The sequence below is a fragment of the Sphaerodactylus townsendi genome, linkage group LG06 (genome assembly GCF_021028975.2).
Source record: "Sphaerodactylus townsendi isolate TG3544 linkage group LG06, MPM_Stown_v2.3, whole genome shotgun sequence".
NCBI lineage: Eukaryota > Metazoa > Chordata > Lepidosauria > Squamata > Sphaerodactylidae > Sphaerodactylus > Sphaerodactylus townsendi.
The window spans coordinates 95843896-95858858 of NC_059430.1; the positions used below are offsets into that span (position 1 = coordinate 95843896).

At 44.8% G+C, this 14963-nt stretch overlaps 1 protein-coding gene across 1 annotated transcript in view; it reads left to right on the forward strand.

The window, feature by feature from the left end:
* Positions 1 to 1517: 1517 nt before the first annotated feature.
* LYPLA2 (lysophospholipase 2) overlaps positions 1518 to 14963 on the forward strand; it is a 29427-nt gene continuing 15981 nt past the window's right edge. The window contains exons 1-2 of the mRNA XM_048500667.1: positions 1518 to 1616; positions 14607 to 14713. Of these exons, the coding sequence (XP_048356624.1) occupies positions 14636 to 14713 (78 nt within the window). The 5' untranslated portion in view covers positions 1518 to 1616; positions 14607 to 14635. The remainder of the gene's footprint in view (positions 1617 to 14606; positions 14714 to 14963) is intronic.

A 14963-nucleotide genomic window follows, 5' to 3' on the forward strand; every position in this document is an offset into this window, starting at 1 on the left:
TTTGGGGTAGTGCTAGCAGAGGTCAGAGCTCGGGGAAGAAGCTCAGCAATGATGTGAAGCCATAGAGTTCTGAAGCTGCCATTTTCTCCAGGGGCATTAATCTTTGGAGGTGAGTTTCAAGTTGGTAGCTGTGTTGGCATCTTAAAAAACCATCAAGATTTCCACTGCTCCCTTTGTCAGATGCTGCACCATCTGGTATCTGACAAAGGGAGCGTTGACTCTCAAAAGCCTACCGTATATACCGGCGTATAAGACGACTGGGCGTATAAGACGACCCCCCCACTTTTCCAGTTAAAATATAGAGTACCGCCCGCTCAGTACCACCTGCTCAGCACCTGGCGTATAAGACGACCACAGACTTTACAGATGATTTCCCAGGGTTCAAAAGTAGTCTTATACGCGTATCTGAAAATCTTGCTTGTCTTTAAGGTACTGGGCAGCCCAATCCTGGGTGCGCGGTGGCCAGGGATGGTGCTGCTTATGTGCTATCATGCCACCTCCAAAGGGATTTTAGGTGATGCAAGAAAGCCAAGAAACAAACAAAAACCCATGTCTTCCTGAAAACCCAAAGTGCAAAATGACTTACACCACACTTTCTGGTGCAGTATGTCTGCAGCTAGGGAGTTGGAGTTCCGGGGCTGAAAGCCTGGTGGAAGCTGACTAAATAAAGACTCCGTATGCACCCTTCAACAACAGGATGGGCACCCACACTGGGAAAGCCCCTACCACTTCCAGGACTTCATCCCCCCCACCCCATTCTGGATTGGGCTGTTAAGATGCTAGAAACTTGATCTTCTGACAGTGGGTTGTATTTCTGGGCGATTTCTAGATCCACCTGGCTGTTAGCTATCTACATGGTGTGCCAAAATTATCCAGAATTTCAACATTTTGTACATTGATTCCTATGGAAAAGTTTGCCTCGGTTTTCATCGGTTTCGGTTTTCATCGATTCTTTTCGGACGGATTACCAACGAAAACTGAGGTTCCACTGTATGGGAATTACTGTTTATCCAAGGCATCAAGTGGTATAACTTTTTAACACAAGCCATGATAATATTTAAGTTTTTTATATATATTTATATATATAGAACTGTTTCTTGCTTTTTAAAAAGAGGCATGAAAATTTTTAAAGAAGAATTTTTTGAAGCATGAAAGTATTAAAGAGCTACACTACTGGTGTTTTTTTACGTAGGCTTTTGTTTTTTACTTAATTCGTTTTTATTGCTATTTCCTATCAGCCTTCGCATTTTAAGTATTCTCAGGTTTACCTGAGGTTATTTCCAATAAATAACTACATCTTGCAAAAAGCACGAAAAGATTAAAGGGAAACTTTTTTTTAAAAAAAGAATGTAATAGTTAAACGCATCTCGTTTTTGTTTTTTAATAGTGCCAGCCTGGAGACAACCAAGATGGCCGCCCCCATCAGCACCCCTCTCTTCCAGATTCCGTACAAGCCGGCTTGGGACAGCGGACACGGCTCACTTCCGGAAGACGCGTCCTCGCCCACCTTGCGCGTGCTCGTGGCGGTAACGGAACATCCGGGGCGGTCTGGGAGAGCTCGAGCCCGAGTCTTCAGTCAGAAGCCGGGTGAAAAGGAGACGGGAAGGAAGGAAGGGGTGAGAGAATGAAAGAGCTCAGTGGGGCCTGGAGGGCAAAAGGATTTGGGTAGGGGGCTGTAATAAATGGGGGGACCCCCCTCTGCGTGGGCTTAAGTGAGCGGTTGGCTGGTGTGGGGGGAGGGGATAGTGGGAGGCGCCAAGGCATGTGCGGCAAAAGCGAGGGGGAGGGGGAGGGGCCGGGACCATGAAAGCCTGTAGTGGGAGAGGAGGGTGTGGCACCTGTTGGGAGTGGGCTGAGATAAGGGAGGGGGGGGGGTCCTTATTTTTCCGGGGACGGGATGATGGATGGAAAGCCATAAAAATCAAAGAGATTAATCATGGGGCTGAGGAAATAGGATGAGTGTTCCTGAACCAGGTGCGAAGGAGGATGGAAGGAGTTGGTGCTTTTAAGAATGGCAGGGGAGTTTTGGCAGGGACCGCAACTCTCCAGGACCCGAAATTCTTTTCCTGGTCCAAGCAGATAAATGCGCAGGAGATCCCTGTCGTCCTTTTCATCTTTCTCCTCCGTTTTGCACTAGCACCTTTCACCAGCTCAACCTTTCGGGAACAGAGGTGGAGGGGGGAAGACGCTGATAGGTGATGATGGCTCACTGTGGTGTAAGCAGAAAAGCTGCTCCTTCAGCATGAAGAGTGGAAGTTGCCTCATTCTGAATCAGACTGTTGGGGCATCATCTGGTGTCTTGGATGCTGATAACATTTCTTGCCTTACTCCTTTCAAGCAGAAGTGTGCAGCATCTTAAGCACTGGAAAGTATGTTGAATTGCTGTCCGTTATGCATTCAGATTTATCTCTATATCTCAAAGGAATGGAAAGAGGGATATGGGGACTGAGATTCTCAAGATTCAAAGGTGTGTGCTCATAACCTTGATGGATGTAAACTGTCCTCCAGTTGGAATGTTCTAATCCATACTTATGATTTTATCTTACAGTCTGATTTACTTAGAAAATAAGCCCCAATGAGCTCTGAAATTTTAAACGTCTAGGATTACTGGTTTAGATGATTATGTGCTGCAAAAATCTTAACTCCTCTATAGGACTGAACTTGTGCATGAGTCAGTCAGACAGGCCAGAAGTTTCAGATCTGGTTATATTAGGGTGATGATGATCAATGGTTTGGATCATTAGTTGTCAGATGGCATAGAGCTGTTAATTAGGTTATATTGGCTATATTAGGTTATATAGCTACTTAGTTGGATGAAGGGCTTTCCAGTCCAACAGTCTCTTTAAAGTGGTGGTTAGCATAATGTTCCTGAAAGCAACTGCCCCTTTGTATTGTCGAAGACTTTCACGCCTGGATTCAACTGGTTCTGGAGGATTTTCCGGGCTGTGTGGCCGTGGTCTGGTGGATTTTGTTCCTAACATTTCGCCTGCATCTTTGGCTGGCATCTTCAGAGGTGTATCACAGAGAAAAGACTTTTCTCCATGGTTTTGTTTGGATTCTGCTTAGGAAAACTATCAACACTTTTGAGGATGGTGAATTCCATAAACTGACTGAATTTTGATCCACTGAGGGGAACAGACAAAAGGCTGGAGTATAGGGGTGATAACCCGTTTTCAGCCCCAGTCTCCCTCCTGTCCTCAGCATGTAAATGCTCTGTAGCAATTTGAAGAAATGAATTATAAATATCTTCGATTAGGTTGGGTTGTGTGCCCTACAAGGCTTGAAGCATTTATTTATTTTAAGAAGAACAAGAAAGGTGAAATTGCAACAGGGCATCTGGGGTTGTTTGACAAAGCTTTGAATAAAGAATTGAGACCAGAGAAAGATAAATCCATTTGGTTTCAATCCAGATCAACCATTTGCCTCTTTGGTTCCAAACTAACCTCTTCTGGGCTTTCTGTACAGGTGGTGGTAGAGATCTGCTTGCTTGTACTATATATTCACAAGCTCCTTGAATGTTGGGGCTGTCTTTGTGTCTGCAAACCATTCATTGAATGCTGTCATTGCTGAACAGGCATTATTATTAATATTGCATGGCTTCCTTTTGTTAACAGAGAATCAGTAGAGTATACAATTTAAATCCCATTTGAATGGCTCCCTTTCCTTTCACTCAGATATGGGCAATGGATAATTATTAAGTACCCATGGTGACTAAAGGGGGACCTCCACATCCTGAGGCAGTTAATCTCTGAATACCACTGCAAGGAGGCCACATCAGTGGAAAGCCTTTGCCTCAGTGAATTGGTTGGACATTGTGTGAAGCTGGTAGATTAGACAGACTACTGGTCTGATTCAACAAGGCTTTACTGCTTGTTGTGGGCTTTCTGGGCTGTGTGGCAATGGTCGGGTAGATCTTGTTCCTAACGTTTCCCTGCATCGGTGGCTGGCATCTTCTGAAGATGCCGGCCACAGATGCAGGCAAAAAGTTAGGACAAGATCTACCAGAACATGGCCACATCCTGGAAAGCCCACAACAAGCAGTTGTCCAGCCATGAAAGCCAACAGTACAAGAAAACGTTACTTATTCTTTCAAATCTATCCTTTGCGTATCCTTCTCTGTTCTTGTTCCCAATTTGTACTGGGCCCAATTCTAGGTATTATGTTGACCTTTCAAGTCCTGGGTGGCTTGAGGCCAGCATGCCTAAGGACTGCCTTTTTCCTTATGCACCTACTTGTCCACTCCAGTCATCTTTGGAAGCCCTATTTCACGTTCCTGTGCCATCTGAGCCTAGATAGGTGGTAACCTGAGAGAGGTCCTTCTTGGTCATGGGGCCAAATTTTGGAATTCCCTCCCTAGGGCTGTGGTGGCGAACCTTTGGCACTCCAAATGTTATGGACTACAATTCCCATCAGCCCCTGCCAGCATGGCCAATTGGCCATGCTGGAAGGGGCTGATGGGAATTGTAGTCCATAACATCTGGAGTGCCAAAGGTTCACCACCACGGCCCTAGGGAGATTCATTTCTCTCTCTCTATCATTGTCTTCTGCCAGCAGGTGAAGACTATTTTTGTCCTATTCGGCATACCCCCAATAACTTTTATTGACCTCCTTCCTGGTTTTTTGGTGTTTTATGTGCTTCTATGTTTTTTATTGAATTACTGTATACCTATGTTAAAACATTCAATATTAATAACATTTAAAATGATGTTAGACTTTTGCCTTTAGAGAGCCTGGTTGGGTGGAGAGGTGGCATAAGAATGTTTTAAATAAAGAAAATAAAGGAGTGCTGACCTAAAATTGCCTTGTGGGGGGTGAGATCAAGGTCTCTTCAATCTAACCCCACATGGCAACTGTAACTAGGTGACTGATTCTAGAAGCCCTCAAGCAGGACATCCCTTATCTCTTGCTTGTTCCCAGCATCAGATATGCAGAACCTTCTGAACATAGATATTCCAATGAGCTCTCCAGGGTGATAGAGCTGTCCTCCAAAGCTTTAAAGCCATCTGAGCTAGTTACCATGAGTACATTGCATGGCCATGAATTCTGTACAGTATAATGTTCTGATCTGAACCTATTGCCAATCAGCTTCCATTAAGTGACCTAAACTTCTGTTATGAAAGGAACAAAAATTTCTGTTTATCCTCCCCACCCAGATTCATAATTTCATTACTCCAGGTTATGCTCTCAAGCAGGCCTGTGAGATGGTCTGAAAGGGTACCCGGTCCAAGTTGATGGATAAGCCACAATATCTTTAGCCTGCCTAATTGGCACAGCCTTTTCTAGCTCCATGAGATTTTTGAGAGGGAGTAACCTGAAGTATGAGTGCAATGTAGAGTTGTTGCTGCACCACAAATTTGTGTAATTGCATAATACCTTGCTGTTTTATTTTCAGTCTCTATTCTGTGTATGCTGTTATTCCTGAATAATGTGATATCTTCTGCAAGCCACCTCCCTTGTTTTTCATTCTGTCTCCAGATAATATATGAATAGGTTAAAATTAACACCTTTTTTTTGTAGAGAATAATTTACTTCCCTCCACTGAGAAAAGTGTCAGTACAATTCTGTCTCCTTTTTGCCACTTAAGCTATGCATGAGGGGATCAGTCCTCATCTCATGACCGCTTTGTTCTGTTAGCAGTTTTTAAATTTTGTCATGTGTTTGTAGGAAGTCCAAGTATATAACATCTAGCAGATCACCCTGTTGATGTATTTCACACTGATAATGAATTCCTTTGAGACAAAACCAATCTTTGAAGAAACAATGCTGATTTTTCTTCCTCTTGTCTATTTAACAGTTTGAACCTTTATAAAGAGGTCTGTACTGGAGTCCTTCTAAAGAATTAATTTGATGCCCACTCGCTTTTTTTTACAGATAAATATGTATAGGTGCAAAACAATGTTTACTTTTCCCCTTCTTTCTCTGTATTTTGCTGCCACCAAGAATTTAATTCCAGACCCCTTTCTACTTTCTTCTGAAGCAGTGTGTCTAAGATTTGAAGCATTTTCAAAGGGCTGCGTGGTCCTGAGGAAATTACTAGTGGGGGGTTCAAGGTTACATTTAACAAAATAATTTTTTATTTATACGTGTTCTTTAGCTTATAATGTTTCAAAAAATAAATTACAATAAATAAAACAACAACTTTTGCTGAGGTGAGTTTTCCTTTACATCAGTTCACTCCTTTACATCTCTGAGACCCTGTTAGGATTTGACTCCTTTTCTAGTCTCTCACTCTCAGTACAGCACAGACCGACTCTCTCTTCCAGTCTTCTGCAGAGAATACTGTCTCTCTGTTCAGCACATACTATTTTCTCTCTCTGTCAAGTTCTGTGCATGCTCTGATTCAGTTTAGCTCAGACTGACTCCCTGTTGGTCTCCAGCATAGACTTCTGTCTCTCTCCTTAGTTATACATGCTCTCTCTCCAACTCTTAGTTCAGCACAGACTACTCAGTCACTCTCCAGTGTTAACCCAGTCACCTCACTTTTTCATCCCCCTTTCACCCCTGTTCTTTTTACAACTTGCCTCTCAATTTAAAGAAACACACATGTAACAATTTAAAATGTTACAGCTGGTGTTGTACTGGCTGCCTTCCAATCTTCTAATAGGGAAGCTAATTTTGATGGGGCTGTAAGATTTTTTGTTGTGCTGAGTGGGTGTAAATTCAAGCCAGAGGATAATTTCTTTTGAAAGCTACATAGCTCATTCAGATATTGGTTTATTGTGAAACTCAGTAATATGTTGTGCCCCCCCCCCCCCCTTTAAGCCTTGACGTTTCCTATTTTGTGTCTTCCTCTTGAACTTCTACTTTGGACTTTCCAAATACATATTTCCTTTTCTTAATTTCTGGAGTGTGTATTGTCAAAGGCTTTCACGGCCGGACTCAACTGGTTGTTGTAGGCTTTCCGGGATATGTGGCCGTGGTCTAGTGGATCTTGTTCCTAACGTTTCGCCTGCATCTGTGGCTGGCATTTTCAGAGGTGTATCACAGAGACATAGTGTGTAACACTTACTGATTGGTTCCCCACCCTGGGACATGGACAGTATATACCCCACTAAACATTCCCTTCTCACTGGACACAGCGTGTAACAGACTTCCTTCTGTGATTCACAGAGGTGTACACCCTTCTGTGATACACCTCTGAAGATGCCAGCTGCAGATGCAGGCGAAACGTTAGGAACAAGATCTACCAGACCATGGCCACACAGCCTGGAAAGCCCACAACAACCAGTCTGGAGTGTGTGTTTTTGATTTTGAACATGTGACCTGAGAAATTCCTGTGTGAACCTAGGTGGTGTAATAGTATGTTGGACTGGGATTGGGGAGATGTGGGTTCAAATTGCCACTCATGCAGGAAGCTCACTGTGTGATTTTGGGATAGTCATTCTCTCTGAGTGTAATCTACCTCACAGTCTGGTTGTGAGGATAAACTAGAGGAGGGAGAAATTACTTGTGTCACCATGAGCTTCCTGGAAGAACATCAGGATAAAAATGTGCAGTATGAAAAAGATTACAGATTAATTGGGTGACAGTATTAAATGTTTAGGTAGTTGAGTTGGAGAGAGGAAGAAAGTATACCAGTCTTCCAAGAGCTGGTATCTATATTTTTTAGGCATATGAGTGACTGCGGCCTGGAAGTCCTCCTGTCCTGCTGAAGGCTCTTTGGCCCTCCCATAAAAAATGAATATGCATGCGTGGGGGGGTGGGGGGGATGTTTGGTGATATCTTTCTCACTGGAAAAATCAGGCTAGCAAGTCTACCGTGTTTCCTCGAAAATAAGCCCTACCCCGAAAATAAGCCCTATCATGATTTTTCAGGATTTTTGGAGGAGGCGTAAAATATATGCCCTACTCCAAAAATAAGCCCTACCGGTAGTTACAGATCAGGATGGCGGGATCCAGCAGGGTGCTCCCTGCCAATGAGGATGCAGCTTGCATCACACGTGACAGGGAAGCAACGGGGCTGCCGAGAGCCCGCCTTAATAAATTGTGAAGGTACCGTATTTCCCCGAAAATAAGTCCTAACGCATCTTTTGGTGCAAAAATTAATATAAGACCCTGTCTTATTTTCGGGGAAACACTGTAGCACAGAATTAGGCATCCCATGGTGTTCATCTTTTCCTGCCTTTCTGATCTATGTGGCTTTGAACATACTTTAAACTGCTATCAGGGTTAATAGTGCCTGCTCTGAATGGCTGCAGTGTCTCTGACAGACTTTTTCATCACCATGGTGTAGTAGTCAAAGTTTTAGACTAGGATCTGGGAGACCCAGATTTGAATCCCAGTTGCCCCCGCTGCCACAGAAGCTTGCCAAGTGATCGGCCAGTCACTGTCTCTCAGCCCAACCTCCCTTGCAGGATTTTTGTGATGATAAAATAGAGAAGAGAACAATGTAAGATGCTTTGGGTCCCATCAGGGAGACTGGTGGGATACAAATGCAGTAAAATAAATTACATACTCCCTGAGCTTTCTAGCTGAAGATGGTAGGGATTGAATCTAAACTGTCTACCTGCAAACAGGTTCTCTCCATCCCTGGTTGCATTCTGACTGTCAGTATTGTGTTCCTGTGGCGCCTCCCCTGACCGCCCGTCCCCCTGGGGCGAGTGTGCCGTCCCACCTCCCTTTACCTGGGGATTGTCCTCCTCAGACGATGACTTAAATAACCTCACCCACAGGGCGCCTCAGCATGTGGCGTGCCCTGACGCCCTTTCTGCTCCCTTCCTGCACTCTTCTCCTCACTCAGTTACCTCACTGAGCGAGGGTGGGTCTGCCTCCCAGGCTTCCCACCACTCCCCCTCCCCTGTTGTACCCTCACAGGGTGGGGGCTCAGCACCAGTTCCCCAGCTTGTTCTCTGGCACAGCTGGGCTGCAGGACCCTTCCTGTCCCTGCCCTCCTGGGCTAACCAGCTCTCTTTCCCTGCTAAGCAGCTCTCTTTTCTGCTAAGCAGTTCTTTTCCCCTGCCTCCTCGCAGGACTCCCTTCCACCCTCTTCCCACAGCCAATGCCCCTGAGCTTCCTTTCCCACCCCCTTATATCCCTTTCTCCCTCTCAACTCCCTGCCTCGTCCCAGCTGTCGCCCCTCCTGATCAGGCTCAGCTGAGGCTAGGCGAGCCCGGCTGGGCTCAGAGCCCCGCCCCCACACTCCCTCAACAAGGCGCGTTCGAGCCGGCGGATCTGCTGGCCGCCCAGTTGAATGGTCAGGGGGTTGATATATCGACATGGTGTCTGGTTCTGGCGTTGGTGAGTCGCCATGTCGGGGCGGCGGCGTCCCGTCGGGGCTGGGAGGCGGCAGATCTCCGGGGCAGGGAGGCGGCTAATCGGCCAGGCGACGTGCCATCCTCTCCTCGGTAGCGGCCACAGCCTCACGTGACCCCAGAACAAGTCCGGGCGCTGCGCTGGGGCTCGCACCCGGACAATTAACTTTGGGATCAGTTTTCGAGGCTGCTTTATTGTTCAGTCTGGGATGGTAGCTTGGTAGTTTTGGTCTTGCTGAGTTACTGAGCAGGGTACCAAATAGGCTTCAGTGGGATCTGGGATAAAATAGCTTGGCACATCCAGCATGGTATTCTGCATGTGCTGTCCAGCCAGACGGCCTTGTTAAAGACACCTGGGGTAGAAGTTTACAACCTGTTTTCTGGGGAGCTGGTCAAGAGCTGGCTTGAGGGGCCCTATTCAGGTATGGCTGTTAGATAAGGACTAAGAGGTGATAGAAAACACACTTGCAAAGAAGGATTAGCTGCTGCACATTTATCATGGAGTGGGAATGGTTATCAGGTGGTCTGTTCTGCTTTTCCCAAAGGCAAAGTCACCCATCCAGCAAATCTTTCCAAGGTTACACGGTCACCTTACTATGTATGAACCTTACAATGTGTCAAGTAGGTGTATGACCTCTCCTCCCCAAGTCAATAAAGCCAGAGGTCCACATTTTTCAGGGAAACTGTAGTCTTGGACTGTCATGGTAGAGATGGAAACAAAAACGTTTTTTCTTTAGGGGAGGGGCTATGACTCAGTGGAGAGGGCCTCTGCTTTGCATGAACAAGATCCCAGGTCAGTCCTCAGCATCTTTGGTTGAAAGGAGCAGGTAGCTAGTGATGTGAAAGACCTCTTCCTGAGACCTGGGAAAGCCTTGATGGGCCAGTGACCTAATTTAGTATGTCAGCTTCGTGTTTATTCATGTATGCTTTAAAAAAATAAGCCAGAGTTCTGCCACTGAAATAAATTTGCAGATGGAACCTATTGACCTGAACTTGCTGCCCAAGAAGCATTCTGTTTTGAAAAGGTGTTTATCACATAGTTTGGACTCTTATGTTGAACTTTCTTGCAAAACACTCAGAAAGAAAAGTTTTGGTTCATAGCAAGAACAGGAGATTTGGACCTGTGGAATCTGGGTAAGGGAAAGAGCAACATCTCCTTTCCTGACTTGTGGAATTCCCTTTTCAACTTGCTCATTTGCTTGTCAGTAGCAGTATGTCTTTGTTGCTGGGGAAACCAGAATCAGTATTTCCCTCTGCAAACTTGAGACAGGAAAAGTTTTTCTTTTAATTAACAGTTGAGGTTTTTGGAGATTTTTCTCAATTGGTTCACAGTTTGGTAGACAGTTGCCTCATGCCTACTGCCAGAACTCCCTGCAATGATGATACTTTATTATTTTGACCTGGTGGCAGAATTGAGGGGCTTAGAGGTGCTGCGGTGCTTGTAGCACACAGTGAGAGGTACAAGCTACCTGGGGTACCAACAACTTGGAAACAGATTAGTGGTTGACTCCCCCCCCCCCCCCCGGGGACCCTCTCACTGATGCCAGCCACAGGGGTGTGTGGTAGGGATTTTTCATGGGGTTTTAACGGATTTTATGTATTGTTTTAACTATGTTTTTATTCTAATTTTAACTTCGTATGTTTCAACAGGATCATCCCCATTTGTTATCCACCCTGAGACTATGGTATAGGGTGGGGTATAAATTGGGTATAAAATTGGGTATAAAAAGGGTATAAACTCCTGCCTAGCTTTTTATGACCTAAGTTGGTGGTTTCAGGTATACCTATTTCCACCACCCCCTCCAGTATAGCTCCAATAGCAACCATGGCATAACAGGCTCTCCTTGTGTCTCTGCATTGTTATCAGCAATTATATAAATAGCCTTGTCCTTTTCCTGGTGGCACAGAGGTAGGCCAGCGCTCATCTTATCCCTTCCTAGCATGCAGGAAGTCCCACGCTTATAGCCCAGTTAGAGTAGCTGGCTCTTTTTGGGTCTGCTGCTTCCCAAAGCCCTTTGCAGGGTATCTCACACGGCCCCTCGTCAAAGAGTTGTATGCAATCTTAGCTGCAGTTGCCATGTGCAGGGAAGATCGGTGGGTTTGCAGTTTCTGCAGCACTGATGTTTTCAGGGCTAAAGAGAAAAAGATTGTTGTGGAGGAGGGAAATACTGAGGGCAGCAGCCACACTCTGCATTCATGCTGGTTGTGACTTCTTCACATCACCCCAGAGAGGCGTGTGATGAGCACTCAAGCCTTGGCTGAAAGTTGTGGGTTCGGTTCTCACACTGAAGCTCTTAAATGATGACTTGTTCTGATTGAACCAAGAAAACAAAATGACCTATAGAAGGTATGAATTACTCTATTGCTCCTATATGCAGGGTACTGTGCAACTGGAGAAAGCCAGGGTGTGCATGGCCTAAGACAGAGGTCCCCAGTGTGGTACCCATGGGTGCCATATAGCCTTCCAGAGCGTTTTCTGACACCTACCAAGTGTTTATATGAAGTCAGTGGGCTACAGAGGGCTTTTGCCGAGCAAAGCTTCTGATGGACTACTGGAGATTTGATTGGCTATGTAGATTTTTAAAACATTGCTTTGGTGGCAGCTCCCACCACAGCATAAAAATCTGCACTGTGTGACTGAAGGTAAGCTGTGGCAGCCATTTTGTGGCAACCATTTTGTTGCTGCACCCACCATGCCTTGTCAGAATCCCAAATGTGCCTGCAAGCTCAAAAAGATTGGGCACCATTGGTCTGGGGAAATTCTGTTTTGCATGATTTGTTTTTAGTACTTAAAATAATAAAACACTTTGATGGCATCAGCAGTAATTAATCAAAGTTCCTTAGGTTGAGCAGGAGCTGTAAAGTTCCTTGATGTGCAGCACAGTGGAAGGGGCTTTGGCTGTTCTGTATTTCTTTTAGCTGCATGCTGGCTGACCAATGCCTCCCATGTGAGGAAGCCTAAGCCATTTTCATTGTGTGGATGGGTGCAGTTGGAGACCAGTTTTGTAAAAATCTTTGTACCTGCCCTTCTGCGGTAAGTAAGAATTCCCTCAGCAACCAGGGTGTAGTTGAAGCATCGGACAACGGTCTTGCTGACATTAAGCAGCAGTTAATCTCATCTGGACTTGATTAGGAGGCCTCTTGGAAAGTCTCAGTATATCTCACTTTGAATTGCATGTTGGAGGAAACATAAATGTAATAAGTAAATCATAATGAAGGGGAGTGTAAAATTACAGGAGAGCTGTTGTCTTTGTGATGGTTTAGGCCACAATTGCACACCTGTCATCACTAAAGCAGGCTGGGATTTTTCTAGTGGGACAGTCAGCTGGGCTCATTTGGCTAATATTGGCAGACAGTGTATGTTTGCAAAGCATGCAGAAGGCCTTTGAGTACTGGTGTGCACTAGGAGGGAGTATCTTGCCGGGGGTGGGGTGGGGTGGGGGATTGTACTGAAGAATAACAGAATTCCTTCCAGTCTTTACTTCCTCATGAAAGATTGTCATAGAGCTCCTTGCTAGGATATCCTAATCCTGACTCTTGAATTTTCTCTAGTTTTTTTCCAAGGAAAGGGAGTCTCAGCCTTAATTCTGAAGTGTTCTCCTCCTTCCCTGTTAAGATTTTAAATACCCATTGCACCTTTATGTCTTAATATTGAACAAAGGCAAACTGTCAGAGTTGAGGGGGGGAAACAAGGCATTTTTATTCTTTGTATTTCTAGTTTCCATTTTGTTAGCCAATTTGTGTTCAAGTTTAATTTTGAATCCTGAGATTAGCTGAGATTTTGTATTTGCTTTGAATTCATGGGACCAAACCAGATGGCTTTGGAGAACATATGCACCTCTGGGCTGGGTGTTTGCCTATTAGACCTTTGTTCTTTCCCCCTTATTGTTTCCTGTTGGCAGAAACATAGCCATTTTCCTTGTCTTCAAAGTGTTACAGAAGGCTTTTCCCAGTGAAATGATCCTTCTCTTCCTATATGAAAACTTTACAGTGCAATGCAGGCCAAGCCCACTGACTGCAATGGTCTTACACTGGAGTAACTGTGTTCCGAATTTACACATTCAGTTAGTGGTTGTCTGTGTTCTGTGCCTGTGCTTTCCCCCATAGCTATTTCTTTGTAAACTTTCTAGTGTGCCAAGTCAAATAGGGGCAGATAGGAGGGAGAGAGTCTCAGCTAGTGGCCAAAGCCATTTCCTAGTATGTTAAAAAGATGCTCACAGCCTCTTTGCATATGTTTCTGTAGAGACATTTATTGGAGTTGGTATTTTACCTCTTGAGAATGAGAATTGTATTCACTTTTACACTTACATTATAAAAATGTTAAATCACAATTAAGGGGAACAGGGTATTTACCATACACTAGTTAAAACTGAACTAGCTTGGCATTTTGAATGTAGAAATTACTTCCTTGAAAATTCCAGTTTAGGGGTGTTTAAGGGTGTGGAATGTTCTGGGATGTTTGCTGCTGTTATTCAAAACCCAGTGGCAGTTCCAGACTCCTCTAACATTCTGTCTTGGATCTGTTATAAGAAGACTGCAGAATATGTATTCTAGTACTGAGAAATCTGGGTACCAGTGTGTCCGTACAGACCTTCAAGGGAATTACATGAAGCTTAGTACCTCAAATGTATGCAGTCCTAAATCAGAGCTGCCTATTTGAATATATCCAGCTCTGGATGAAGGCTGTACAGACCCTAATAGGTTGGTATTCAAATTATTCATAACTTTTGAACATCTTGTCCATCTTTCAGTCTTGCGTCTGGCTTGTGTGGCAGCTCCCTCCTAGATTTGCAAGTATTCCAGAATATTAGCAAGTCTGCAAATGTTGCATTTTTATTGGCTTCTGCGAGAAGCCATCCTGTTTTCTTTTCTTTCTTTCTGGCTTATAGGTAGAGCAGTTCGTTCATGTTTAGTAACTGCCGGGGCAGTCTGAAACAAACTTGCCCAGGGAGGCTGCCTTTCATCCTGGCTGCTTGAAGGTCGAGGAGTTGTACTCCAAGCAGTAAGAGTGCCCAGGTGTTAAGTAAGGGTATTCTGGATTACAATATCCCTCAAGGTGAAAATCATGGCTTTCATTTAAAAAAAAAGGGGGGGGGGGCAAGTTCCTGACCCCGGTGTGTGATGGAAGGGTTCTTGGATGGAAGATGTTTTGCTCTGTCTAGACTTGGTGGAAGGCTGCAGCCATTACTTGCTTCTGTCTGTTTCTTGTAAATCAGGTACAAAGCAATCTATTTGACAGGACCATTGGGGATGAGTTAAATATTGTGCAGTGTCTTCCATATGCAAAGTGAATATATTTGAATGCATTTGCGAATATAAATGAATATACTTGTGTGTCCATCTTTCTGTCCTATAGGTGTGAGCAGTTGAAGTCTCTATTGGTGTATGTGCGGTAACAACATGTCTGTCCCCCTCCTTGCCGATGCCGTGACCATTTCAGGGGCAGAGCGGGAGACTGCAGCGGTAAGCACATCCTCTCTTAGGCCTACCATCTGCTGGGATCCAGGAAGATTAGAGGAATTAACTGGATCTCCTCTTTCCCTCTCCTGCTTGTAAATATGAAGGGGCTCCTCTCCCGGTGAGGTGGGTGGGGGAAGGGTGGGATTTTTATCAAGGGAATTTGTTTGGAGGGGACAGTAGCAAAAAATAAAAACAGTCTGTTTCCTTTTCTAGTTAACCATGCAATGTTGTTTGTGTAGGACCTGCACTCAGC